Source organism: Pelodiscus sinensis, chromosome 18, assembly GCF_052426305.1.
Source record: "Pelodiscus sinensis isolate ZL-2025 chromosome 18, ASM5242630v1, whole genome shotgun sequence".
Lineage (NCBI taxonomy): Eukaryota > Metazoa > Chordata > Testudines > Trionychidae > Pelodiscus > Pelodiscus sinensis.
In genome coordinates, this window is record NC_143069.1 from 4,525,212 (window position 1) to 4,552,211 (window position 27,000).

At 59.7% G+C, this 27,000-nt stretch overlaps 1 protein-coding gene across 2 annotated transcripts; it reads right to left on the reverse strand.

Moving 5' to 3' along the window:
* Window positions 1-5,474: 5,474 nt before the first annotated feature.
* PTGIR (prostaglandin I2 receptor) lies at window positions 5,475-25,319 on the reverse strand. 2 transcript variants are annotated; one of them, XM_075915122.2, is made up of 3 exons: window positions 25,163-25,319; window positions 23,549-24,419; window positions 5,475-6,336 (listed from the first exon to the last, which is right to left on the reverse strand). In XM_075915122.2, exons 2-3 carry the CDS (start codon window positions 24,386-24,388, stop codon window positions 6,106-6,108), a joined length of 1,071 nt encoding a protein of 356 aa, XP_075771237.2. In that variant the 5' UTR covers window positions 24,389-24,419; window positions 25,163-25,319; the 3' UTR covers window positions 5,475-6,105. The 2 variants fall into 2 exon arrangements, with proteins under 2 accessions (XP_075771237.2, XP_089626059.1); XM_089769933.1 differs by lacking the exon at window positions 25,163-25,319 and having other exon boundaries at window positions 23,549-25,147.
* Between the last annotated feature and the right edge of the window lie 1,681 nt (window positions 25,320-27,000).

Sequence of the window (27,000 nt, forward strand, 5' to 3'; positions counted from 1 at the left end):
CAAATCAGGAAAGAGATCTTGGAGTTATCGTGGACAGTTCTCTGAAAACTTCCACACAGAGTGCAGCGGCGGTCAAAAAGGCAAATAGGTTGCTAGGAATTATTAGGAAAGGGATAGAAAATAAGACCCAGAACATCTTACTGCCCCTGTATAAAACTATGGTACGCCCACATCTTGAATACTGTGTACAGATGTGGTCTCCTCACCTCAAAAAAGATATTTTGGCCTTGGAAAGGGTTCAGAAAAGGGCAACTAAAATGATTAGGGGTTTGGAACGGGTCCCATATGAGGAGAGGTTAAAGCGACGGGACTTTTCAGTTTAGAAAAGAGGAGACTGAGGGGGGATATGATAGAGGTCTATAAAATCATGAGTGGTGTGGAGAGGGCGGATAAAGAAAAGTTATTTATTAGTTCCCATAATAGAAGAACTAGAGGACACCAAATGAAATTAATGGGGAGCAGGTTTAAAATTAATAAAAGAAAGTTCTTCTTCACACAGCGCATAGTCAACCTGTGGAACTCCTTGCCAGAGGAGGCTGTGAAGGCTAGGACTATAATAGCGTTTAAAGAGAAGCTAGATAATTTCACGGAGGTTAGGTCCATAAAAGGCTATTAGCCAGGGGATAAAAGGGTGTCCTTGGCCTCTGTTTGTCAGAGGCTGGAGAGGGGAACCACCCTTCAGCTTCAGAAGCCCAGAGTCCCCCGTTGGCCTCTCCCAGCTCTTCAAGAGCCGTCAGGCTGTTGATTTCTAAGGCCCTTTTGGAGACAAATGACTTTTGTGGCTCCAAGGACAGAAGTGTTTTGTTCTGACTGAAGGGCTTGGGTTTGCGCCTTGGCTAGCGTTTCATGCCCTGATGTGCACTCACCAATCAGGGGCTGTTTCGAGCCTTACAGGCCGAGTCATTAGGATCAGACCGGCCCAAGTCGCAGCAAGTTCTGCTGCTAAGAGCGACGGGTTTAACACTAAGAGTGTAGCGCAAAAGTTCATTGGGTGCGGCCGCGTAAAAGTCTGGGATGCACAGGGCATTTGTCATGGAGCCCTTCCAGACACACAGTGACCGAGATCAGGGCCCCGTCGGGCCGGGCGCCCAGACACACAGTGACCGAGATCAGGGCCCGTCGGGCCGGGCGCCGCCCAGACACACAGTGACCGAGATCAGGGCCCGTCGGGCCGGGCGCCGCCCAGACACACAGTGACCGAGATCAGGGCCCGTCGGGCCGGGCGCCGCCCAGACACACAGTGACCGAGATCAGGGCCCCGTCGGGCTGGGCGCCGCCCAGACACACAGTGACCGAGATCAGGGCCCCGTCGGGCCGGGTGCCGCCCAGACACACAGTGACCGAGATCAGGGCCCGTCGGGCCGGGCGCCGCCCAGACACACAGTGACCGAGATCAGGGCCCGTCGGGCCGGGCGCCCAGACACACAGTGACCGAGATCAGGGCCCCGCCGGGCCGGGCGCCGCCCAGACACACAGTGACCGAGATCAGGGCCCGTCGGGCCGGGCGCCGCCCAGACACACAGTGACCGAGATCAGGGCCCGTCGGGCCGGGCGCCGCCCAGACACACAGCGACCGAGATCAGGGCCCCGTCGGGCTGGGCGCCGCCCAGACACACAGTGACCGAGATCAGGGCCCGTCGGGCCGGGCGCCGCCCAGACACACAGTGACCGAGATCAGGGCCCGTCGGGCCGGGCGCCGCCCAGACACACAGTGACCGAGATCAGGCCCCGTCGGGCCGGGCGCCGCCCAGACACACAGTGACCGAGATCAGGCCCCGTCGGGCCGGGCGCCGCCCAGACACACAGTGACCGAGATCAGGGCCTGTCGGGCCGGGCGCCCAGACACACAGTGACCGAGATCAGGGCCCCGTTGGGCCGGGCGCCGCCCAGACACACAGTGACCGAGATCGGGGCCCGTCGGGCCGGGCGCCGCCCAGACACACAGTGACCGAGATCAGGGCCCCGTCGGGCCGGGCGCCGCCCAGACACACAGTGACCGAGATCAGGGCCCGTCGGGCCGGGCGCCGCCCAGACACACAGTGACCGAGATCAGGGCCCGTCGGGCCGGGCGCTGCCCAGACACACAGTGACCGAGATCAGGGCCCCGTCGGGCCGGGCGCCGCCCAGACACACAGTGACCGAGATCAGGGCCCCGTCGGGCCGGGCGCCGCCCAGACACACAGTGACCGAGATCAGGGCCTGTCGGGCCGGGCGCCCAGACACACAGTGACCGAGATCAGGGCCCCGTTGGGCCGGGCGCCGCCCAGACACACAGTGACCGAGATCGGGGCCCGTCGGGCCGGGCGCCGCCCAGACACACAGTGACCGAGATCAGGGCCCCGTCGGGCCGGGCGCCGCCCAGACACACAGTGACCGAGATCAGGGCCCGTCGGGCCGGGCGCCGCCCAGACACACAGTGACCGAGATCAGGGCCCGTCGGGCCGGGCGCTGCCCAGACACACAGTGACCGAGATCAGGGCCCCGTCGGGCCGGGCGCCGCCCAGACACACAGTGACCGAGATCAGGGCCCCGTCGGGCCGGGTGCCGCCCAGACACACAGCGACCGAGATCAGGGCCCGTCAGGCCGGGCGCTGCCCAGACACACAGCGACCGAGATCAGGGCCCGTCAGGCCGGGCGCCGCCCAGACACACAGCGACCGAGATCAGGGCCCCGTCGGGCCGGGTGCCGCCCAGACACACAGCGACCGAGATCAGGGCCCGTCGGGCCGGGCGCCGCCCAGACACACAGCGACCGAGATCAGGGCCCGTCGGGCCGGGCGCCGCCCAGACACACAGTGACCGAGATCAGGGCCCGTCGGGCCGGGCGCCGCCCAGACACACAGCGACCGAGATCAGGGCCCGTCGGGCCGGGCGCCGCCCAGACACACAGCGACCGAGATCAGGGCCCGTCGGGCCGGGCGCCGCCCAGACACACAGTGACCGAGATCAGGGCCCCGTCGGGCCGGGCGCCCAGACAGACAGTGACCGAGATCAGGGCCCCGTCGGGCCGGGCGCCGCCCAGACACACAGGGACCGAGATCAGGGCCCGTCGGGCCGGGCGCCGCCCAGACACACAGTGACCGAGATTAGGGCCCGTCGGGCCGGGTGCCGCCCAGACACACAGTGACCGAGATCAGGGCCCGTCGGGCCGGACGCCCAGACACACAGTGACCGAGATCAGGGCCCCGTCGGGCCAGGCGCCGCCCAGACACACAGTGACCGAGATCAGGGCCCGTCGGGCCGGGCGCCGCCCAGACACACAGTGACCGAGATCAGGGCCCCGTCGGGCCGGGAGCCGCCCAGACACACAGCGACCGAGATCAGGGCCCCGTCGGGCCGGGCGCCACCCAGACACACAGTGACCGAGATCAGGGCCCCGTCGGGCCGGGTGCCACCCAGACACACAGTGACCGAGATCAGGGCCCGTCGGGGTGGGCGCTGCCCAGACACACGGTGACCGAGATCAGGGCCCCGTCGGGCCGGGCACCGCCCAGACACACGGTGACCGAGATCAGGGCCCGTCGGGCCGGGTGCCACCCAGACACACGGTGACCGAGATCAGGGCCCCGTCGGGCCGGGCACCGCCCAGACACACGGTGACCGAGATCAGGGCCCGTCGGGCCGGGCGCCCAGACACACAGTGACCGAGATCAGGGCCCCGTCGGGCCGGGCGCCACCCAGACACACAGTGACCGAGATCAGGGCCCGTCGGGCCGGGCGCCGCCCAGACACACAGTGACCGAGATCAGGGCCCGTCGGGCCGGGCGCTGCCCAGACACACAGTGACCGAGATCAGGGCCCGTCGGGCCAGGCGCCGCCCAGACACACAGTGACCGAGATCAGGGCCCGTCGGGCCAGGCGCCGCCCAGACACACAGTGACCGAGATCAGGGCCCGTCGGGCCAGGCGCCGCCCAGACACACAGTGACCGAGATCAGGGCCCGTCGGGCCGGGCGCCGCCCAGACACACAGCGACCGAGATCAGGGCCCGTCGGGCCGGGTGCTGCTGCATAACTAAAGCTGAATGATTGGAAGGCCGAGAGGGAAGGTGCTAATGAGCAATGGGTGATTATTTCCTTTCTTGATCAGGGTGGTGTATTGCAGGGGGCGGGGGAGGGGTGCAGATGCACCTCTGGCCCCCTCCTGGACACAATGAGAACAGCTCGTGTGTGTCACAGACCCCCTACCGCTTCCCACTCTGGGCGATTCCCCAGTGGCTCTGCTGACAGAGGCGGGGCAGGGGCTGGGGTGTGTCCCTGCTGAGTGTGATGCAGCGACTCACCTGAATTCCTGGGAAGTGATTTGCTCCATCCAGTGACCTCAGATCCAGAGAGAAGCACGTCCCGTCCAGCCCCCCAGCTCTGGCCCCCGAGACCAGTCACAGGCCGGGGTAGGGGGAGACAATGGCCCCACATGGACAAGGTGGGCAGGGCATGGGTCTGGCAGGGCTTAGCATCAGGCTCGCCCGCAGCCCAGGGCAAAGAGGGAAGCTAAGGAGTTCTGGGTTCTCTGGGCCCCCCGAAAGCACAGGTGCTATGGGGCAGCTCCCAGGGATGCCAGAGAGGCTGCTGGGATATGGCCATGCTTGCTAAGCCAGACCGCCCCCCCAGGCCGGGACGGGAGGGGGCTCAGGGCCCAGTGGGGCCGGGCGCTGCCCACCATGGGCCTGCGCTGAAAATATTTAGACGGGGGATTAGCCGGCAGCTGCGTGGGGGAGGCTGGAAGAGGATGAATTCGGCAAAGGAAATATTTACACTGGGCTCAGCGCTGGCTGCGGCGTCAGCTCCGGCACCCACATCCCAGCGGGGGACACGGCCGCAGGGGGAGGTGTCGCGGCACCAGCCAGAGGGCAGGATCAGGGCAGGGAGACTGAGGTAACTGGGGGCACAAACACTCCAGCAGCCTCCCCCATGTTATCCAGCTCTGGCTGCCCCCTAGCTCATCCCCTGCCCATCACTCCCACCCCACAGCCCCCCCACGTTATCCCAGCCCTGGGGACCCCAGCTCGGACCCGCCCCTCACTCCCACCCCACAGCCCCCCCCACGTTATCCCAGCCCTGGGGCCCCCAGTTCGGACCTGCCCCTCACTCCTACCCCACAGCCACCCCCACATTATCCCAGCCTTGGGCCCCTCACTTTGGACCCGCCCTTTACTTCCACCCCATAGTCTCCCCACATTAACCCAGCCCTGCTCCCCAGCTCAGACCACACCCCTCACTCCTGACCCACAGACCCCCCACGTTATCCCAGCCCTGGGGCCCCCAACTCGGACCCGCCCCTCACTTCCGCCCCACAGTCCCCCCACATTAACCCAGCCCTGCCTCCCCCCAGCTCAGACCACACCCCTCACTCCTGACCCACAGCCCCCTCATGTTATCCCTGCCGCGGCCCCCACCCAATTTGGCCCCGCCGCCCACTCCTGACCCACAGCCCCCCACTCCCTCCCACTCTAATACAAAATGACCAGGAAGCGACTCTGTTACATTATCTTTAATAAGGACGCTGGAGGCATTAATTGCGAGTACCACTAACGAGCCAGAGGCTGGACTCCATTTCGGGGGGGGGGGGGCATGTAATCCCTATCCCCCTCTCTATCACCAACCCATTTGTACCATGCCCAGGACATGGGGGGAATCAATGTCTGAGCCAAACACCCCCCTTCTGCCCCCCAACCTGCCGTCCCCCCCACAAGGTGCTTGGCCTCCGGCACCAGCTTCCGCCTCCAACCGCTGGGGGGGTTGATACACCCCTTAGATCCCACCTGGGGGGCATCCGTCACCCTCCCTCGTGTCCCTCTGCCCCACACCCGGAGGGGCGTCTCCCCTGCTTAGCCCCCTTCGCTCTGTCCAGTCTCGTACCCCCCTCGCAACCCCAGCGCCCCCCCCAGCCACGTGTCCTAGGCCTCTTCATCCTCTTCCTCAGTCCGGCCGCCTCCCCCCAGCTGCGTCTGTGGCACGTGGACGGGGCCGGAGGGTGGCACTGCCCCTGCCGGGAGCGGTGGTGCCCATGGCAGGGTGCCCGGCCAGTTCCCGGAGGTGCCCGGTGCTGGCGCTCGGTGCCCACGGCAGGGCCTGGAGGGGCCCGCATGGTGCCCAGAGCCCACGTCTCAGCAGGCGCAGTTGGCCTGGCACGGGAGGCTGTCCAGCGGGCGGGGCTCGGGGCTCCGGCGCCGGGCCCAGGGCCAGCAGAGCAGGGCGCGCAGGCTGCGGAAGGCGGCCTTGCGGAACAGGATGAAGATCCAGGGGTCCAGGATGGGGTTGAGGGCGATGAAGCGAAAGGCCACCATGTCTCCTTGCTCGTAGCCGTCCGGTTTCAGGGCGCTGACGTAGGCACGGATCTGCGGGGACAGGGAGGTTACAGCCACTGCCCGGGCTGTTAAAAGAGACTGGGGGGAGGGGGAGAGATCCTTTTGGGGAGGAGGTGTACAGCTCTGGGACCTTTTAACCCCCCCCAGAAGGTACTGATCCCCCCCAAGCTAACACACATCCCGGCTACCCCCATGGTTACTCCATGGGAAGCCCCAATATGAGCTGAACCCTAGCACAGGGGCAGAACCCAGAAATCCCTTCTCTAACCACTAGACCGAACTCCCCACCCTGAGCCTAGCATAAAACCCAGGAGTCCTGGCTCCCAATGGCTTGCTCTAACCACTAGACCGTACTCCCCACCCCGAGCCTGGCATAAAACCCAGGAGTCCTGGCTCCCAATGGCTTGCTCTAGCCACTAGACCGTACTCCCCACCCCGAGCCTGGCATAAAACCCAGGAGTCCTGGCTCCCAATGGCTTGCTCTAACCACTAGACCGTACTCCCCACCCCGAGCCTGGCATAAAACCCAGGAGTCCTGGCTCCCAATGGCTTGCTCTAACCACTAGACCGTACTCCCCACCCCGAGCCTGGCATAAAACCCAGGAGTCCTGGCTCCCAATGGCTTGCTCAAACCACTAGACCGTACTCCCCACCCCGAGCCTGGCATAAAACCCAGGAGTCCTGGCTCCCAATGGCTTGCTCTAACCACTAGACCGTACTCCCCACCCCGAGCCTGGCATAAAACCCAGGAGTCCTGGCTACCAGGTCCCCAGCTCTAACCAGTAGCCTCCACTCTCCCCAGAGCCAGCAGGGGCAAAATGAGAATGGCCCGACTGGGCCGAACCAAAGATCCGCCTAGCTGCTTGCTGGACCCACCTGCTCCTTTCTCTCTGAAAGCCCCAGGCTCCAACATGGCTGAATTTATCCCCAGGCTCCGCCCTCTTGCTCTAGCTCCTCCCATTTCTCCCAGTGCTGACCCCAGATGTTGGCTCCGCCGGCAGGGAAAGGGGGCAGGGCGCAGTGCTCTCCCTTCCTCCAGCCCCACACAGAGCAGGGGGGCTGGGAAGCAGTTCAGCAAGCGGTTCAGGCTCTCTGCAGACCCCGGCGGCGGCGCTGCACAGCTTACACCTGTTTCACGGGATTGAGGCTTTTCTCGCCATCCCCCTGGGCTGGAAACACCTGTTACAGGTTTGGGGTTTTTTTATGGGTTCGACTCAGGAGAATGCAGGAGCCATGGGCCCGGGCGGAGCCTTACCTGGCCTGGGCTTCAGACCAAGTAGACCTGTCTGACGGAGGCAGATTCGCAGATTGCAAGACCAGAGGGGACCTTTGGGGCCATCTGGCACGGCGCCCCCCTACGACACGGGCCAGGCCCAATCGTTTTCGAAACCCAGCCCACCTGGATTGAAACCTCGCCAGTGCCAGCGAACACCCCCCCCCCCAACCTCCTGCGATCTGTCCCCAGGGTTAACGGCGCCCCGGTTAAAAATGCCCGTTCCCCCCCATATTACCCATCTGAATGGGTCTAGCTCCAAATACCAGCCCTCGGGCTGGGCTCAACCTCCCGCTACGAGGGGGGAGCCCGTTATTCTGCATTGCTTCCCCAGGCACCCCCGGATCTTCTCTTTGGGGAGCGAAATCGACGGAACTCCTGGAGTCTGTCGCTACCAGGCTAGTTTCCAGCCCTTTGGCCAGGGGTGGGGAAACTGAGCCCCGAGGGCTGGATGCGGCCCCCTGCCTGCCTGGATCTGGCCCCCAAGGTCCAGCCTCCCTCCCCCAGCATTGGGGGAGCCTCTAATGCAGCTCCCACCCCCTCTCCTTCCTGCAGCCTTCCCCCCTCCCATGGGGCTGGAGCACACAAAATCGAGAAGCCTGGGTCTCTAGACTCTGTCGTGCGAGGGGAATGTGGGGAGCATCTTTCTCCGCAGTCAGGGGCCCCGGCTGTGAGGCTTTGGGGGGCTCGTGCTTTTCACTTGTGTGCACCCCCCCCACTGATTTTTCTGTGGGTCAGCGCCCCCCCCAACCCAAACAAGGTTCCCCCGCCCTGTCTTCGATCCTTCTGGCTCTTCTCTGGGATTGATCAAATCCAGAGGGAAAAGAACCCGTCTGCTCCTCTTCGAGATTCCTACATCCCAGCCCGGCGCTAGCTCTTTTAGCCCAACAGCAGCAGGTAGCCAATGCTGAAGGAGGCTGAGCCCCCCCCCCCCCCCCAGACAGCCCTGCATAGCCCCGGGGTCCGCCCCCTGCTGCCTGCCGCACTCTTCCCCTGTGGCCTGGGGCTAGTGGGGGCCAGGGACTCCGAGCCCACAGTGCCCCCACTGTCCAAGGGTTGTCCCCAGAGGGTTCTCCCCTCCCCCCCAGCCTTTTCCAGAGTCCTCCAGCCTCTCGGGCCGGCCGCCCGGCTCTGCTGCCCGCGGGGCTGCATTCTCACGGACATGTTTGTGCCCACCCCGCCACCCAGCTGGCTCCGGTCCAGGGGCAGAAGCCGTGCGCATCGAGGAGGGGACGGGCGCGGGCGGCGTCCGTTCCCAAAGCCCCCAGCCACACCATCCGGGCTCCACGGAGCTCGGTCGGAACGAGGCAAGGCAAGCAGGGAAACTGAGGCACGGGGCATGGCAACACACACACGCCCTGCCGGGGGCCACGGAGCCACCCTGCCTCCTGAGGCGACACAGTTTTGTGTCCCCACTCCCTTGCTGGATCAGGCCAGGGTCCCCTGGGGTCCAGTGTCCCATCCCCAGGGGAATTTATCCCTCCCCCCTCGGTATTCATGGCCTCTCCCAGCTGCGAATTAACCCAACACAGAGCTGGGGGAGGGGGGAGGGTTGATGGAAAGCAGCAGCCACCCCTCTCCCCCCCCCGCCGTGCGGTTTCTCTCTGGTTCATCGTTTCGGTCTGTTGCTTAACTCATTTTGCAAGATTTAAATCACTAAGGCGGCGGGACATGACCAAGGAAAAGCCTCATTTCACAATGTGCTAGACACCGACTTATTTTTCCCACTGGGTGCCCCACCCCAGCGCTATCCCTGCCCCACCCTTTCCCCCAGGTGCCAGCCCTGCTCCACCCCCATGCTCTGCCCTGCCCCCCCCACTCCTCAAGGCTCCGCCCTTGCTCCATTCCTTCCTGCCCTAGCCTGCCCCTTGGAGGCCTTGACACCCAGCGGGAGCTACCTGGGCTTTATTTTATGGCTTTGTTTGATGCCGTTACAGCCACGTTACTTCCTCCGCTGCGTTCGGCAGCCGCTGCCAGGAGACACCGCATGAGGCTTTAGAAGTGGGTAAGTGTAACCCACACACTGTGTCTACACTGGGCCACTTATTCCGGAAAATCAGCCGCTTTTCTGGAATAAGCTGCGAGCTGTCTACACTGGCCCTTGAATTTCCGGAAAAGCAACGACGCTCGACTGTACAAAATCAGCCGCTATTCCGGAAAAACTATTCTGCTCCCGCTCGGGCATGAGTCCTTATTCCGGAACACTGTTCTGGAAAAGGGCCAGTGTAGACAGCCCAGTGGTCTTTTCCAGAAAAAAGCCCCGATCGCGAAAATGACGATCAGGGCTCTTTTCCGGAAAAGCGCATCTACGTTGGCCACAGACGCTTTTCCGGAAAAAGGGCTTTTCCGGAAAAGCAGCCTGCCAATGTAGATGCTCTTTTTCTGGAAATACGTATAACGAAAACTATTCTGTTTTAAGCATTTCCGGAAATTCATGCCAGTGTAGACACAGCCCTAGTGTGGTTCACTGTCCCGTGCAACGACACCTAGACCACGGTGACAACAGACAAGCACCCAGACCAGGACAACAACAGCCAAGAACAAGAGACCTTTGCAGCACCAGCTGAGAGCCAGCTGGCTTTTAGCGCAGAGAGTAGAGGCTCCTGTCCTACGCTTCAAAGGTCCCCGGTTCACATCCCCCTGGTGGCGCTTATATGAAGCAATTGGCTATAGCTTGTTTGCCAGCTTGGTAGGGGGCTAAGAAAACCCGCCTGCCCCTCGGGAAGAGAAACGGCGTTCTCCAAAGTGAACGGGGCCTCGTGCGAGGGAGGAGTCCGAGAAGAGGCAGACGCTGCCTATGCCAGACGCTCGGCAGAGTTAGCAAGGAGGAGTGAACTCAGACACGGGTCCCAATCAGAAGGGCAGAAGTGGGGACCCTAAAGCAGAGACCCGCCGGCCAGGAAGGAGCTCGGGAAGGAGAGGAGCCAGGCAAGTCATCAACACAGGGAGGGAAGCAGCCTGCGGGTAAAGGCCAGTTACCAAATCGAGGACACTGCAGATCCCATGGACTAGCGTTGGGACTCGCAGCCACAGAGGGGTGGCGTGTGTAGCCACGGGGCTGCCTGTTTGTCTTGTGAAGACAATTTGGCGAGTCTGTCTGTGCACATGTGCGTGTTTGTCTGTCTCTGCGGATGCACATGCTGATGTCTATGCTGATTTTGCGATAAACTAGAAGGAAAACACCCTAAGGCCACCGCCTCACTCTGCTTCCTCCCCAGGGTCCCACCCACCCTCCTGCCACTCACTCTTCTCAGCCCTCCCCTGGGCACCTCCCTCCAGGCACCCAACAGCTCCGGAGCCAGCCCCTCGGGCCCACGGAACAGCTGATGGGTGGCCAGGCCCTGTCCACGCCCCAGCTGTGGCTGGTGGGGGCTGGTCACACGCAGGGTATCTCCCTGGGTGCTGCAGGCCAGACCATCCACAGAGCCGACACCCATGCCCGTGAGGATCAGTCAGAGAACCGTTTTGGAATGGGCTGGTGAAATGATTGGCCAAGGCAGAGCTAAGCGGGACTCAGGGCTCGCTCTATAAACCAGGGTCCACGAAGAAGACCAGCTGGGAAAGAAAGGAAAAGGGAAGAAGAAAATGAAGAACCCTAGAACTGGAAGGGACCTCGAGAGGTCAGCAAGTCCCATCCCCTGCCCTCACGGCAGGACCCAGCACCATCTGACCATCCCTGGTAGATGTCTGTCCAACCTGCTCTTAAATATCTCCAGTGATGGAGATTCCACAACCTCCCTGGGCAATTTATTCCAGTGTCTGACCACCCTGACAGGGAGGAAGTTTTTCCTAATGTCCAACCTCAACCTCCCTTGCTGCAGTTTAAGCCCCTTGCTTCTTGTCCTGTCCTCAGCGGCCAAAGAGAACAATTTCCCTTCCTCCTCCTTGTGACACCCTTTTAGATACTTGAAAACTGTTATCCTGTCCCCTCTCAGTCTTCTCCTCTCCAGACCCAGTTCCTTCAGTCTTCCCTCATCGCTCATGTTTTCTTAGACCTTTAATCACGTTTGTCGCTCTTCTCTGGACGTTCTCCAGTTTCTCCACATCTTTCCTGAAATGCGGCGCCCAGAACTGGACACAAGACTCCAACTGAGGCCTAACCAGCGCAGAGTAGAGCGGAAGAACGACTCCTCGTGTCTTGCTCACAACACTCCTGTTCATGCAGCCCAGAATCAGGTTTGCTTTTTTTTTTGCAACAGAGTCACACTGTTGACTCATATTTAGCGTGTGGTCCTCTATGACCCCTAGCTCTCTTTCTGCAGGACTCCTTTCTAGACTGTCACTTCCTATTCTGTAGGTGTGAAACTGATTGTTTCTTCCTAAGTGCAGCACTTTGCATTTGTCCTTATTCAACTTATTAAAGGAAACTTATTAAAAGAAGATAAAGATGAAGAAGAAAAAAAAACACCCCTCCCAGGCACAGCCCAAAATCAGAGCCACTGGAATTGTCTGCAGCTGGACCCCAGACTATAGGCTGAACCTCTCAACCAGGACTTTCTGGTCCGGCAACAGCTGTGGCCCAGCAGGGAACAGGGGCCGCCTGGAAGGCTGGTGTCCTGTGGACCTCGGCCAGCAGCCGGGGCGGCAGGGAGCCCAGCTGGGACCAGCAGCAGAACCCAACGGCCAGGGCTGGCAGCAGGGTTGGTGGCTGGGAGGGGAGCCTGACTGGGAGGCTGCCAGCCCCTCGGGAGCACCTGGAGGCCGGCAACAGAGTGGCCCGAACTGACCATTCCTGGTCCAGCAAACTCCCTCGTTTGGGACCGGTCTGGTCCCATGGATGCTGAACCAGGGTAGCCCAGGGGTCTCAAACTCAGTTTGCCTTGGGGCCAGAGCCAGGCCTCAAATCCCGCTAGCAAGCCAGCCCCCTTCCCCCCCCCCCCGGCAGGGCTCTGGAGCTGGGGGTCCCCAGGAGTGCAGAGCTGTCTGCCCAGAGGCTGGGGCAGGGTATTTGAACAGAACCCCAGCTGCCGCCTTCCGTTTTGTTACAGGCAGGCTGGCTGGCTCCTGGTTTGCGGAGAAAAGCGCGAGAACGTGCCCCGAGTTCAGCCAGAGGCCTCAAGCACCAGATGTCAACTAAAAAGACCCCAAGTGTATTTTTATCTGGGATTTCCAGAAGCTCTTCTCTTGGGGCGGGGGGGGGGAGCTGGTGCCTGAGTTGCGAATGCCTGGGGTCAGCAATACAGGGTCAGCGCACACGCCAACAGCGTCTCCCTGCGTCTAGGTGCCCAGACAGTCAACAGGATCCCATGAAGACCGGAAACGGAATCCTCCCCCGGCACCGCTGTGTCCTCCCGCGCTGGAATGCCGCCCCCTCCCCCGCTGGAACGCCGCCCCCTCCCCGCTGGAATGGCCAGTGCACTTCCCATCGTGACGGAGGCCGCCCCGCACAGCTTCCCGGACCGAGCGGCGCCCCCTGTGGCTGGGATTATGGAGCTGCAGGGTGCTGCCGGGAGGGTGAGCCGTGCCAACCCCCACCTCCTGGCCTGATGACATCACGGTTTCAGAATATTTCACGAGCTGGATTGGGGACGCGCTCAGGCCACCAAGGGCCCCTGGGCCGGGAGCTGGAGTCCCTGGCGGTAGACTGTAGGGTTGCCAGATGGTTTAACCAAAAATACCAAACACCTCCCCCCAAAAAAAGAACCACCAGGGAAAAAAATTGTTGAGGAAACAAAGGGGGAGACCAAAGTTGTTGAGCAAATAAAAAAAAACCAGCATGGCCCCTTTAAGAGACTTTTTGGCTCTAACAGGCTGCTGGCAGCAGTCTGCCATCTTGCCTTCCTGTGCCAGGCCAGACAGCTCCCCTGCATAACCTGGTAAGCACCCGGGATTTTCGCCTCCTGGCTGGGAAAAAAAAAATCAGAAAGTACTGGACATTTTAGGTCCGGTATTTTCTGAATTTTTTTTACTGGACTGTCCAGTTCAATACCCGACACTTGACAACCCTAGTAGACTGACTTTGCCTGGCAAGAGAAGTCAGCCTGCATAGCCAGGACTGGTGTGCGCAGTCTACTGAATGTGTGTGTGTGGCTAGGGGATTGCTCACGCCGGAGGGGCAGGATGTGGTAGTAGCGGGAGAAGGAAGGCCGGAGTATGCAGGGATCGGCCGATCGACCTGCACAAGGCTCTTTCACCGGGAGAAAACCCACAGACGTCCTGGCCCCTAGGAATGGGGGAAGAGTGGAGGTGTGGAGATTAACCTTGAGCCCACAGAAGGGTAAAGGTGTGGGGGGACCCTGGAACATGTGGCCATGGGCACCAACTCTGTGGGTGTGGAAAAAAAACAAGAGGTGGTCAGGATCCACCAGGGGCCCTTGCTGATCATCTTCCTCCCACCGAGGGTTGTCAGATGGTTGAAACAAAAATATCGAACACCCGGCCCACCCCCCCAAAAAAAAATCCAGGGAAAATTTCTGTTTAAAAAAAAAGGGGGGGGGGGGAGACCAAAGTTGTTGAGCAAAAAAATAAATATATTAAAATAAAACAGCATTAAAAAAGCATGTCCCCTTTAAGGTGAGTGCAGGGATAGGTTGAGCACCAAGACCCAGGGGAGTCATTGCTTCCCCTTGGTCTTTTTGCCAGCAGCTATTCTGTGCCAGAAGCCTTGTGGAACCAGGTAAGCATGGGGTCTGGGGTCAGGGGGCTGAGGGTGTTGGGAGCGGGAGGCCGGGTGCTAATTGTTTGTAGGGTTGCCAGGTGCCTGGCATTTTTGCCTCCTGGCCGGGGGGTGGAGGGGAATCAGAAAATACCGGACATCTTAGGTGTCTGGTATTTTCTGAATTTTTTACCAGACAGGAGGCAAAAATACTGGACAGTCCAGGTGAATACCGAACAGCCGGCAACCCTACTCCCACCCACTGTGGATCAGCTGTTCAGGAGGCACTGGGGGAGGGGGAGAGAGGGAACAGGGGCAGAGCTGGGGGAAGGAGTGGAACGGAGGCAGAGTGGGAGGCGAGCAGCTTAGGGAAGCTGAGAGGAGGCCTACGCTCAGGGGGGGGCATAGAAGGCAAATAGAGCGGCCCCAGATCAGCACTGAGTGCAGAAGAGCCAGCTTCACGGAGGTGAACGGCGCGCGCACCCCGGCCAGAAACCAAGCCCAAGCATCCGGATCACTACGGGCAATATCTCTGGAGAGGAACCAGCCACACCCGGGGCCAGGGCCTGGGAGGAAGGAGATTAGCAGGGGAGGGGGGATGGAAGGCAACGTCAGCCCTTATCTCCAGGCCCCTTACACATACACACACCCCACCGGGGTGGCAGCTGCTTCCCCGGCTGGAAGAGAGAGAAACAGAGAAACTTCGGGGGGGGGGGGGGGGCTGCTTTACCCCAGCGAGGGCGCTGGCCCATTGAGTCCCTTGGAGCCAGGCTGTTTTACACCCCGGGCGCAACCCCCGTTTACACCCCAATCTACCACGCGCACCAGAGACACCAGATGGAGACAGGACAGAGGCGGGAGCAGGGGGAACCAATGAATCCAAATAGCGGGGCAGAAGAGGAGCTCAGTCCAGGGAGCTTGCCAGAGAGAAGGCTGAGAGGGGGGTGGCCACAGGCTGAGAGAGAGAAAGGTGGAAGAAGGCCGGGGTGTGACTGGCAGGGCCTGACCCAGGATAGAAGGCCCAGACCAGCTGGGACCAGGCCCACCGCTCCATGCTCTCTGAACTTGCAGCCTCCAAACACTCATTACTATGCAATCCCGCCCTCTCGTCGGACTCTTTCCATCCGCAGAGCTCCGAGCACTTCACAAAGGTGGGAAAGGGGCAGAATCCTTCTCCCCATTTTACAGATGGGGAAACCGAGGCTGTTACGGCCTGTCGGTTGTCTGCTCTTTGGGCCTGTCTCACTGTCCTGGGTTTGTTCAGCGCCTGGCTCGTGTCTGGGAGGGCGGCCTTCGTTCTACCGTAATACGCCTAGTCGTAATAAAAATGCCCAGCGTCTACTACGATAGGGTCCTGGTCCACGACTGGGGCACCGTAGCATCACCAGTGTACCTAAGAGCAGTCAAAATGTACAGCGCCTGGCGCAGCGAGGCCCAGTGCACTGCTACGATCCACAAGACCAATCACAATCTTTGACGGCCAGGCCAATTTTTTCACTCCCTGCATCAGCCTGCAACGGGCTCTTTCCCATCACCAACATCCTGTTGGAAGTGGGGACAACAGAGCCAGGCTCGGCTCATCCGTATCCCGTAACCTTCCTCCTCCTCAGCGCACCCCTTTCAACTTAATGCCAGGCGCCTCGTTAAATTCAATGCCGCATGGCCAGGGCGGACAGCTCCCAGTAGGGCCCCAGCCAAGTTCCCTCCTTCTGAAGGAGCAGTCTGTAAATAAACATCCCTTTTGCAACCGAGCAGAGGGCCTAGGGGAGTGTGAAATGAAATTGACCAGAAACAGAATCTCAGGAGAATTGAAACTGACCGGTTCTCACGCACCAGAACTGGTGAGGAAAGGGCCCGTCGGTTCAGGGGGCAGGAGGGTGTTGCGCAGAATGGGAAGGGTTCCTGATGTTTGATCCGGTAGTGGTTGGGTTTTCGGGGAGGGGGGGTTATTAACGACTGGGGCATGATTCAGTCCAGCTCAGCTGTGACTCTGTTGAAGCGGGGGAAGGGGGGCGGTGTACGGCAGGAGTCGCTTTGCAATTCAAGAGGTGACATCGCGTGAATCCACCGAACCCGGCCGAGTGGCCAGCTGCCTGCCCCCCAACCTGCTCGCGTCCCTTGTAAGGAAGAGGCTGATTCATGCCCCGGGAAACGCCCCCGATGGCGACAGAGAAACGAGTTTGGGGGCAGAACGTGACTGCCAAGGAACCCGTGTGTCAGCCTGAGTCAGCTGCTGCTCTCTGCCACCCTGAGGAACACTCCAGGAAACCAACGACACTCCAGTGACGCGGGAGACAACGGAGGAAGGTCGGAATCAGGCCTGGGGACTGCAGATGGGAGCTGCAGCCGGGGCACGTGGCCAGGCATACCTCGCACCCACGCGGGCGTGCAAGGGGGGTGCAACTTGCACGCCAGGGGCAGATGGGTAGCAAGGACAACAATCAGAAGGGGGAATCAAATTAAGTTCCACTCACACAGACACACCCCCCCCCCCCGCCACGTGCACCCCTCCGGCAAAGAGGCACGCACCGCAGGAGTGCACAAACACATGCCTGCTCGCACACGTGCACACTTCTCTGCCCTGCACACTGGTGCCAGACGAGTGTGAAATGCTGGCCAGCCCATCTGGGGCTCTCTCTTTACCCTCCCCTCGCAAATTCACAAAGGGCTGGAAACAACTAAAAAGCAGCTTTGAAAAATGCTCATTTTCTTCCCTTCCCTCCTCCCCCTCCCCCGCCCGAAGGGTCTGTGTTAAAAACAGATCCGATGGGCGTACCTGCCCGGGTGGCAGTGGGGTGACATCCCGATGCGCACCCCAAATTGGTGCCAGTCGGGGCGTCCCCCCACTACCATCCAGGAGAATCGGCGCACGGGAGAATCGGAGCACAGCTCTTCCCGCTGGTGTGCAGGGATGCTCTGGTGGCGCGGAGGAGACCAGAGTTGGGCCCGTGCCCTATTTAAAACACGCAGCCCGGAAAAGCAAGAAAACAAATCCTGGGAATTAAGGCCTGGCTTTAATTGAGAGACCCAGGAGGCAACCAGAACCCAAGGAGGAAAGAATGAATCATGCTGGGAAGACAGCAGAGGCAGGCAGTGGCGTGGGGGTTCTGGACATGCCAAGCGAATGGGGGGGGGCAGTGTTCTCTGTGAGCTATGAACTTGTGTCTCAGGAGAGACACTAACACCGCCCAGCTGATTTTGTTTCTACTGGTGGTGCACATCCGCACATGCCTCAGCGCATATAAAAATTATTCTGCACACGGATGGAAAAGATGAGAGAGCGACTTGAACCTGATCCCATTATTTCTTGGGCCCGATCGGGGTAAAGCCTCATCGCTCGGATGGCTGATTTACCCCAGCTGGGTTGGTTGCGTGAGGCTGGAGCATTGGGAGCCAGCCGGGGGAGGCGATAGGAGGGAAAGGCAGTGTTGAACCAGGTGAAAGAAACATGGGGTGGGGCCAGCCAAGGAGCGTGATCTGCACTGGGCAGCCGATAAGCCTGATAAAGCAGGGAGGGTTTGGAAGGACAAGGAAAGCGGTAGCAGCCGTGTTCAGAGAGACGCCCCACGGCAGCGTTTGCTCTAGGTGCCTTGGGGGGCCCTATGGAGTCCGGTGAGCCGCTGGGACTACAGCAAACTCTGTAACCAGCCCGCAGTTCTGCCTGGCTATGGAGCTGTTGCAGCCAATCAGAGCAGCTTCTAAAGCCCAACTTCCAATGCCTGACAGGGAAATCGCCATCCACTGGGAGCAGTGCAGGGGCTAGGACACATGGACAAACAGTTCTGATTTCATCCACTAGGTGGCAACAGTGATCTCTCTCACACACACCACCTCTCAGCCCAGAGCCCTCACTTGCTTTGTGAAGGTCAAAGGTGCCTCTTGCCATCTTTATTTTATAAGTGGGGTAAGCCCTGGTATGGGGAGGGAAAGTGACAAGCCAAAAGCCACCCCGCAGAGCCAGGAACAGACCCCAGGAAGCCTGGCTCCCAGCCTCTCTGGCTTTAACCACTAGACCCTACTCCCTTACCAGAGCTGGAGACAGAACCTTGGCTCCTGGCCTCCCTGCTCTCACCACTAGACCCCACTCCTCTCTCAGAGCTACGGAATAGAACCCAGGTCTGCGCAGTGTGGACTAGACCAGGGTTTCTCGTCACCCACCTCTGGGGTGTCAGAACGCACCAAAGGGTCGCAAGGGGGGGGTGTCGGGTCAGGAGGCCCTGTGGTGCAGCGCTCACCCCATCTCCAGGCTGGCTAGTTTCAGCTCCCCGCTCCGGCCTGGTGCACGGGGGCATGACGCTCTTGGCCCAGCCACCTCTCCGTCATCATGGCCCGGGGCACAGCAGCCCCGCCTGCCAGCACATGAAGCTGACCCGTCGGGAGCAGCGTGACCACCCCGGAGATTGCAGCGCCCAGAGCAGGGAGCCCAGCCCACCCTGGGAGCTGCCGGAGTGGCCACTGCGGTACACACGGTATAGGTTGTGCGCGTGCACTATCACGCTAAGAAATATTCTGTCGAGCAAGCTTGCACGACAGCTATTTCCTGGGTCACGACAGGCCAGCGAGGTCGGGAATGGCCGTCCCAGGCCGCGCTGTGCCCCTGCCACGCAGAGCTCTCTGCTAACCCCTGCCTCCCCACTTCCGCCCCCCGTGTTGGTTTAACACTCAGGGAACAATACGCAGCTTGTTTGCCCGGTAATCACCAGCAGGGTTTGCTTTTCTGAGCTTCAAACCAGGCAACAGCAGGATTCAAAGCCCTGGATCCGGCAGGCAAAGGGGCTGTACACCAGGGCTCTGGCACCAGCACTCACTCACGGATCCATGTGCGACAGGGGCTGTACACCAGGGCTCTGGCACCAGCACTCACTCACGGATCCATGTGCGACCGGGGCTGTACATCAGGCTCTGGCATCAGCACTCACTCGTGGATCCATGTGCGACCGGGGCTGTACACCAGGGCTCTGGCACCAGCACTCACTCACGGATCCATGTGTGACGGGGGCTGTACACCAGGGCTCTGGCACCAGAACTCACTCACGGATCCATGTGCGATGGGGGCCGTACACCAGGGCTCTGGCACCAGCACTCACTCACGGATCCATGTGCGACAGGGGCTGTACACCAGGGCTCTGGCACCAGCACTCACTCACGGATCCATGTGCGATGGGGGCCGTACACCAGGGCTCTGGCACCAGCACTCACTCACGGATCCATGTGCGATGGGGGCCGTACACCAGGGCTCTGGCACCAGCACTCACTCACGGATCCATGTGCGATGGGGGCCGTACACCAGGGCTCTGGCACCAGCACTCACTCACGGATCCATGTGCGATGGGGGCTGTACACCAGGGCTCTGGCACCAGCCCTCACTCACGGATCCATGTGCGACAGGGGCCGTACACCAGGGCTCTGGGACCAGCACTCACTTGCGGATCCATGTGCGACGGGGGCCATACACCAGGGCTCTGGCACCAGCACTCACTCACAGATCCATGTGCGACGGGGGCCGTACACCAGGGCTCTGGCACCAGCACTCACTCATGGATCCATGTGCAACGGGGGCCATACATCAGGGCATCCCCCATGAGCGCCCCCTGACAGCACCTCCCTCAGCACCAGATTGAGGCTTTCCCCCCTAGTGCTGTAGCAGTGCATTCTGGGATCCCTGCTATGCCTGGGCCCAAGGCATTTGGGGCTGGAGAGACGCATGGCATTGTGGGAGATCACTAGCAGAACGGCTTTCGAGCCCAGCCCCATGAGGGAAACCCGGGCACCGAAGGCCTCCAGGTCCGCCTGAGTCTGCAGGCAGCCTGAGCCGCGGACTTCAAGTGGGATGAATGTCTCTAAGAGCAAGGCGCTTGCGGGGTGTTAACTCTGAAGCCTAATGAGGACACTCCAACAGGTCTGGTGCTCCCTGTTTCAAGCAGCCTGGGCTGTCTCGGTTTGGGGGTTTGCCTTCTCCCATCGCTCCTCAACCACTGACACACGCAAACAAAGCTGAATGCCAGGTATCCCCCATCCATCCACAGTATTATCAGTCTCAGCGCCCATCACTTCCCTCGCTGTGTCCAGGCAGACAGAAAACAGCGCGAGACAGACAGGCAGCGGGGCGTGTCTGGGGATGGATGAACCCGGGCAGTTAGACAAATGACTAAGGACACATTGAAGGAGGTTGATTACACCATTATCTGGCTACTCAGACTCCATTAGCCCCCCCAGGGGACTGACTTTCAACTGCTGGGAGATGGGGATGAGCTGGCAGAGCCTTCGTATCTGCAGAGCCCTAGGGCCCCGCTACCGAGAACCGACACCTCCCTGACAATCCGACAGACAGACACACACCCACTCACCCCACACTTATAACTTCCCTGACAATGGCTCCCCACGGACCTACCCCCAGGACCCTCTGATGCACACACACCCTGACAACCCCCCCCCACACACACCCTCCATGAGCCCCTAGAATGCCTCACAACCCTCTCTCCGATGGACACACACACACACACACACACACACACACACACACACACACACACACACACCTGGAACCTACAGCATCCCTGACACACACAACTCCTCAATGGATACACATACACACACATGGAACCTATAGTATCCCTGACACACACACACACACCCCTCCCCGATGAATTCACACAGAGAACCTACAGCATTACACACACACACACAACAGATCCATACACACAGAGATACCCGGAACCTGGTTAAAAGACAGGAGACGAAGGGTAGGAATAAATGGTACGTTTTCAGAGTGGAGAGAGGTAACTAGTGAGGTCCCCCAAGGGTCTGTCCTGGGACTCATCCTATTCACCTTATTTATAAAGGATCTGGAGAAAGGTGGCAAAATTTGCACTTGCTACCAAACTGCTCAAGATATTAAGACCAAAGCAGACTGTGAAGAGCTTCCAAAATTAAATCGAAAGAATGCGGCGTTTTTTTCAACCGTGGTAAACCTCATTTTACAAGGAAGAACACCTTTTTTGGACAGTGCTCTTTGGAAAAAAGGTGTTCTTGACTGCAAACTGTGCTTTTTCTAAAGAGAGCATCTGGACTGCCTGGGTGCTCTCTTTTGAAAAAGCGCCTCGCTTTTTCGAAAGAAGTGATTGCAGTCTAGATGCTCTCTTTCGAAAAAGGCTTGCAGTCTAGATGTACCCTAAGGGTATGTCTAGACTACATACCTCTGTCGTCAGAGGCATGTAGATTAGGCTACCCGGCATAGGGAAACGAGGTATACCTGCGCCGGTCGACAAAGGTTTCCTTGTCGACCGCGGTGCATCTAGACTGCCCTGACCTGCCAACAAACAGCTGATCATCAGCTGGTTGACAGAGCGTGGCAGCCATTTTAATTTAAATGAAGCCACGATTATTTAAGTCGCAGCTTCGTTTCCCTATGCCGGGTAGCCTAATCTACATGCCTCTGACGACAGAGGCATGTAGTCTAGACATACCCTTAGTGATTGAAGCAAAATGCAGGACAATGTAGCACTTTAAAGGCTAACAAGATGGTTTATTAGATGATGAGCTTTCGTGGGCCAGACCCACTTCCTCAGATCAAATAGTGGAAGAAAATAGTCACAACCATATATACCAAAGGATTGGGCAGCAAAATGGCAAAAGAAATGTAATGTTGATAAATGTAAAGTAATGCACATTGGAAAAAATAATCCCAACTATACGTACAATATGATGGGGAACAATTTAGCTACAACTTACTCAAGAGAGATCTTGGAGCCATAGTGGATAGTTCTCTGAAAACATCCACTCAATGAGGAGCGGCCGCAAAAAAGCAAACAGAATGTTAAGAATCATTAAAAAAGAGATAGAGAATAAGATAGAGAATATATTATAAAACCATGGTGCGTCCACATCTTGAATACTGCCTACAGATGCGGTTGCCTCATCTCAAAAAAGATCTCTCGGCATTGGAAAAGGTTCAGAAAAGGGCAACAAAAAGGACGAGGGGTTTGGAACAAGTCCCGTATGAAGAGAGATTAAAAAGACTTGAACTTTTCAGCTTTTCAGACTTGAACTTTTCAGGCGACTAGAAAAAGTGAATAAGGAACGGTTATTTCCTTGTTCCCATAATATGAGAACTAGGGGGTCACCAAATGAAATGAATAGGTGGCAGGTTTAACAAACAAAAGGAAGTTTTTCTTTACACAGCGCACAGTCAACCTGTGGAACTCCTCGCCAGAGGATGTTGTAAAGACTAGGACTTTAACAGGGTTCAAAAACAAGCTAGATAAGTTCATGGAGGTTGGGTCCATCAATGGCTATTAGTCAGGATGGGTAGGAATGGTGTCTCTAGCCTCTGTTTGTCTGGAAATGGGTGACAGCAGAGAGATCACATGATGATTACCTGTTGTGTTCCCGCCCTCTGGGGCATCTGGCATTGGCCACAGGCAGCAGACAGCATATTGGGCTATACGGACCTTTGGTCTGACCCACTATGGCCGTTCTTATGTTCTATAGCAGTGTTTCTCAACCAATGGTACGAGTACCCTTAGGGTACTCGAGAGAAGACTGGGGGAATACGTCCACCCAACTGAAATTTGGAGAAAACCGAAGTTTGGTTGTAAGTTTTACAGCACTTTATTATTTTTGTACTTTTTACACCCATGAATTTCAACACCCGCCCAGCTACGATTAAGTTGTTTAAACAAATGCGTTGCAATGGTAGGAAAAAAATGGTGTGTCTGAAAACTGTACTGGGGGTACTTAGATTTTTTTGTAGTTGTTGTTTTGAAAAAGGGGTACTTTATTAAAAAAAGGTTGAGAAACACTGTTCTATAGCATCCCTGACACACACACCCCCCAGTGGTTCCCTCCAGGAGTCTATAGAGTCCCCAACCTGGATTCACACCTGCACTGGAGCCTGTAGAACACTTATCCCCCTACACTGGATCCAGCACCCCCTACAGAACCCTGACAACCCCCCGATGGAGCCACACACCCCTGGAGCCTACAGATGCCTCACAATCCACACACGCACACACCCGCCCCAGGCAGGGGCGAGGGCAGAGGAAAGATGGGGCCGAGTCCAGCAACACCTCGGGCCCCTGTGTAAACAATGCCTGAGTCCCATCCCGGAGCCCCGCTCCCACAGCAGCTCAGCGCCTGGCCCAGCCAGCTGGCTTGGGAAGGGATCAGTCCCTCTCCCGGCCCTGGGGGGAAATGGGATGATGGGGCTCCTATTTCCACAAGGGCCACAGCAAATAGTGGGGCCAGTCCTGGGGCGCCAACTAGGAGTCCCGGCAGCTCCTGGTCCCCCAGCACCCCGAGGGGCTCCCAGTCTCCCCTCCCTAATGCCCCCCAGCCTCCCCCCAGCCAGGGCCCCATGGATTCCCGGCCCTTACCGTGAGAGGCAAGGAGCAGATGACGAAGATGACAGTCATGAGGGCCAGGAGGACCAGGTGATCCACCTCCTCCTCCCCTTGGCCGAACCAGTTTTTGCGGTGGCGCTGGGCGGGCGCCAGGGACCCGCGCCGGGCCTTCTGCTTGCGGTACATCTGGCAGAGGCTGGCGCTGACGGAGCCGTTGCAGAGGAAGATGGCGAGGATGAGGAGGGCCATGAGGGTGGCGTAGGTGAGCGAGAAGGCGACCGTGCCCGGCTGGTCCCTGCCCGGCTGGTCAGAAGCCATCGCCACGAAGCACCAGGTGCCGGGACAGTACTGCTTGTGCCGTCCCACGCCCAGCAAAGGCAGGCTGCAGAAGAGGGCGCTGAAGGCGTAGACGCCCGGCAGCGCCAGCTTGGCCCAGCCGCGCCCATTGTGCTGGGAGTAGAAGTAGGGGTAGCTGATGGCCAGGCACCGCTCCACGGCCATGGCGCAGAGGATGAGCATGGAGGCAAGGCCGAAGAAGGTCATGGTGAAGGCGAAGAGCTGGCACAGGCCCGGCCCGCCCTGCGCCAGGCCCAGCAGGGAGGCGTTGCGGGCGTAGCTGACGAAGACCACGGGGCTGAGGAAGCAGGTGCCCAGCAGGTCGGTGGCGGCCAGGCCGGTCACCAGGATGCAGAAGGCGGAGGACTTGGTGCGCTGCTCCTTGCGGTGCACGCCCAGGATGGCCAGTGCCACCACGTTGCCAGCCACTCCGGTCGAGAACATCAAGGAGGTCACGACCAGGTTGCTGTTCTCCTGCAGCTGGGTGGTGTTGGCGCACTGGTTGGCCAAGGGGCCTTTGCCTTGCAGGAGGCGCATCGGTGGGGCCAGGGACCCTGGGGCTCCGTTCCTAGATGGGGAGGGGAGCAGGTCCTAGTGGTTAGTGGGGGAGGGCAGGGCTGAAAGCCAGGACTGGTTGGATCCCAGGCTGTGGGAAGGAAGCGGGGTCTAGTGGTTAGAGCAGGAGGGCTGGGAAGCAGGATCCTGAATCCTCTCTCAGGCTCTGGGAGAGGACTGGGCTCCAGTAGTTGGGAGGGGGTGGGGTGGAGGCCAGGACTCCTGGGTTCGAAGGGTCTAGAGGTGAGCACAGGGGTGGGGTGGGGGTGCTGCAAACCCGGTACGCCTGGGGTCGATGACAGGCTCTGGGAGGGAAGCGGGGTCTAGCGGTTAGAGCAGGGGGCGTTGCTGTCACCCCGGTACTCCTGGGTCAATGCCAGGCTCTGGGAGGGAGCGGGGTCTAGTGGTTAGAGCAGGCGGAGTTGCTGTCACCCCGGTACTCCTGGGTCTATGCCAGGCTCTGGGAGGGAGCGGGGTCTAGTGGTTAGAGCAGACGGGGTTGCTGTCACCCCGGTACTCCTGGGTCAATGCCAGGCTCTGGGAGGGAAGCGGGGTCTAGCGGTTAGAGCAGGGGGCGTTGCTGTCACCCCGGTACTCCTGGGTCTATGCCAGGCTCTGGGAGGGAAGCGGGGTCTAGTGGTTAGAGCAGGGGGGGTTGCTGTCACCCTGGTCCTCCCGGGTCGGTGCGAGGCTCTGGGCGGGGGCGGGAGCGGGGTCTAGCGGTTAGAGCAGGGGCGGGGGTGGGGGCCAGGACACCTGCGTTCGGTCCCGGGGAGCGGGAGAGGCGGCCGCGTGGGTCCCCCGGAGATCCGCAGACGCGCTGCCTCGGCTCGGCTCAGCCCGGGACGCTCCAGCGGCAGCTGCTCCTCCGGTCCCGGCTGCAGGGCGGGGAGGAGCCGCCCAGGGGCGGGGCGCTCGCCACCAGTTTGTTTCCTTCTCTCGAAGCCGGAGCTGCGGGGCGGGGACCGGCTGCTCACACCAGCCCCGGGGCAGCGGCTCGAGCCAGGGAGGGGTCCCCAGCGCGGAGCGGAGGAGGCGTGGGGGGGAGGAGAGGGGAGGTGTGGGGCACAGGGAGGTGCATGGGGCAGTGGGGGGTGCATTGAGGAGAGGGCTTGTATGGGGGAGAGGGGGTACGTTGGGGGGAGAGACAGAGGGTGTATGGGGAGGGGTGTATGAGGGAGAGCAATTGAAGGGGTGTGGGGGGGGGTGGGAGGAGAGCTACAGGGATGGGTGTCTATGGGGAGGGAGAGATGGGTGGGGCAGGTCTGTAGCTGGAGGGAGAGTTAACCATCCCTGGTTCTTTTCAAAGCCCTTCTTACAGGAGGGGTCATTATGGCCATTTTACAAATGGGGAAACTGAGGCACAGCGCGGGACAAGACGCGTCCACAGGCCAGTGGCCAAGATACAAAGCAAGCACAGGCCTCCAGCATCCCAGTCCAGTGCACTGCGGCCGTGGGCGCGGCCACATGCCCGCCACGGGCCGCCGCACACCAGGCCGGGTCACAGGGCCGTCCCCAGCCGCCCGGAGAGTTGGTGCCTCGGACAGGCCCGTGTGCACGGAGCCACGGCTGCCGGAGCCGGACGCAAAAGCATGGCGTCGATTTCAAGGCAGAGCGAACAGCATGGATGGAGGGAATTGCCGGAGAGGGAGGCGGGGTAGAAAGCGGAAACTGGAAAGAGAGAAGGCGACATCCTTGTCAGTTTCGCGTATTCAACATTAGCTCCCCCAAGTTCTCGGTTTCCATATAAGAGCCTGAGGGCAAAGATTCGCAGCCTCTGGACTCCGCCTTCTCTGTGCTGGGGGCATAATAACTGGACCCTGGAGTACATCCCGGATTCCTCCTCACCAACAACCCAGAGCCTCAGTGGGTGTTGAACAATCCGGCGCCGCCGGATCTGTGGGGTTGGAAACCCAGCTGGTGAAAAGGGCTGTCACCCCCTGGCAACACAGGCTGTCACCCCCTGGCAACCCAGGCCAGAGCCCCTGCCCCTCTGGACTGGATTAAGGGCCTTCAGTGTTTCTCAACCATCCTCACGAGTCCCCTTAGGGGCACCTGAGAGAAGTCGGGGGGGGGGGGAGTACGTCAACCCAACGTAAATTTGGAGAAAACTGAATTTTGGTTTTAAGTTTGACAGCGCTTTCTTCTTTTTGTACTTTTTACACCCAAAAATGTCATCTCCCGCCCGGCTCCGATTCAGTTGTTTAAACCAATGTGTTGCAATGGTACCAAAAAAATGGATGTGTCTGGAATTGTAGGTACGGGGGTTACTTATAATGTGTGTGTGTTTGTTTGGAAAAGGGGTTCTTTATTAAAAAAAAAAAAGGTTGAGAAACATTGGATTGGGTTAACACCAAGGAGTTGGCCCAGGATCCTGGCTCCACACCCCTTTCTAAGCCCGTGTCCTGCCAATATTCCACAGCCTGCTTATTAAAAGCAAATTCCGCAAAAACGCCAAACGCTCCGTATCCAGTTCCCCGACCTCCCGCGCCACGAGGCACAGAGCCAGCCTGTCCCCGCCCCTTCCCCGGCCCCACCCACCGGATCAGAGCCAGCACCAACAGAGGGCCCGGGACTAGGCTCAGCGGCAGCTA

Excerpts from the sequence above, each read along its gene's own strand:
- PTGIR (XM_075915122.2), bottom strand. The coding sequence starts at position 24,388 with ATGCGCCTCCTGCAAGGCAAAGGCCCCTTGGCCAACCAGTGCGCCAAC. Across the intron at positions 6,337-23,548 it reads TCTGCTCCTTGCCTCTCACG|ATCCGTGCCTACGTCAGCGC; the intron begins GTAAGGGCCGGG and ends CTGTCCCCGCAG.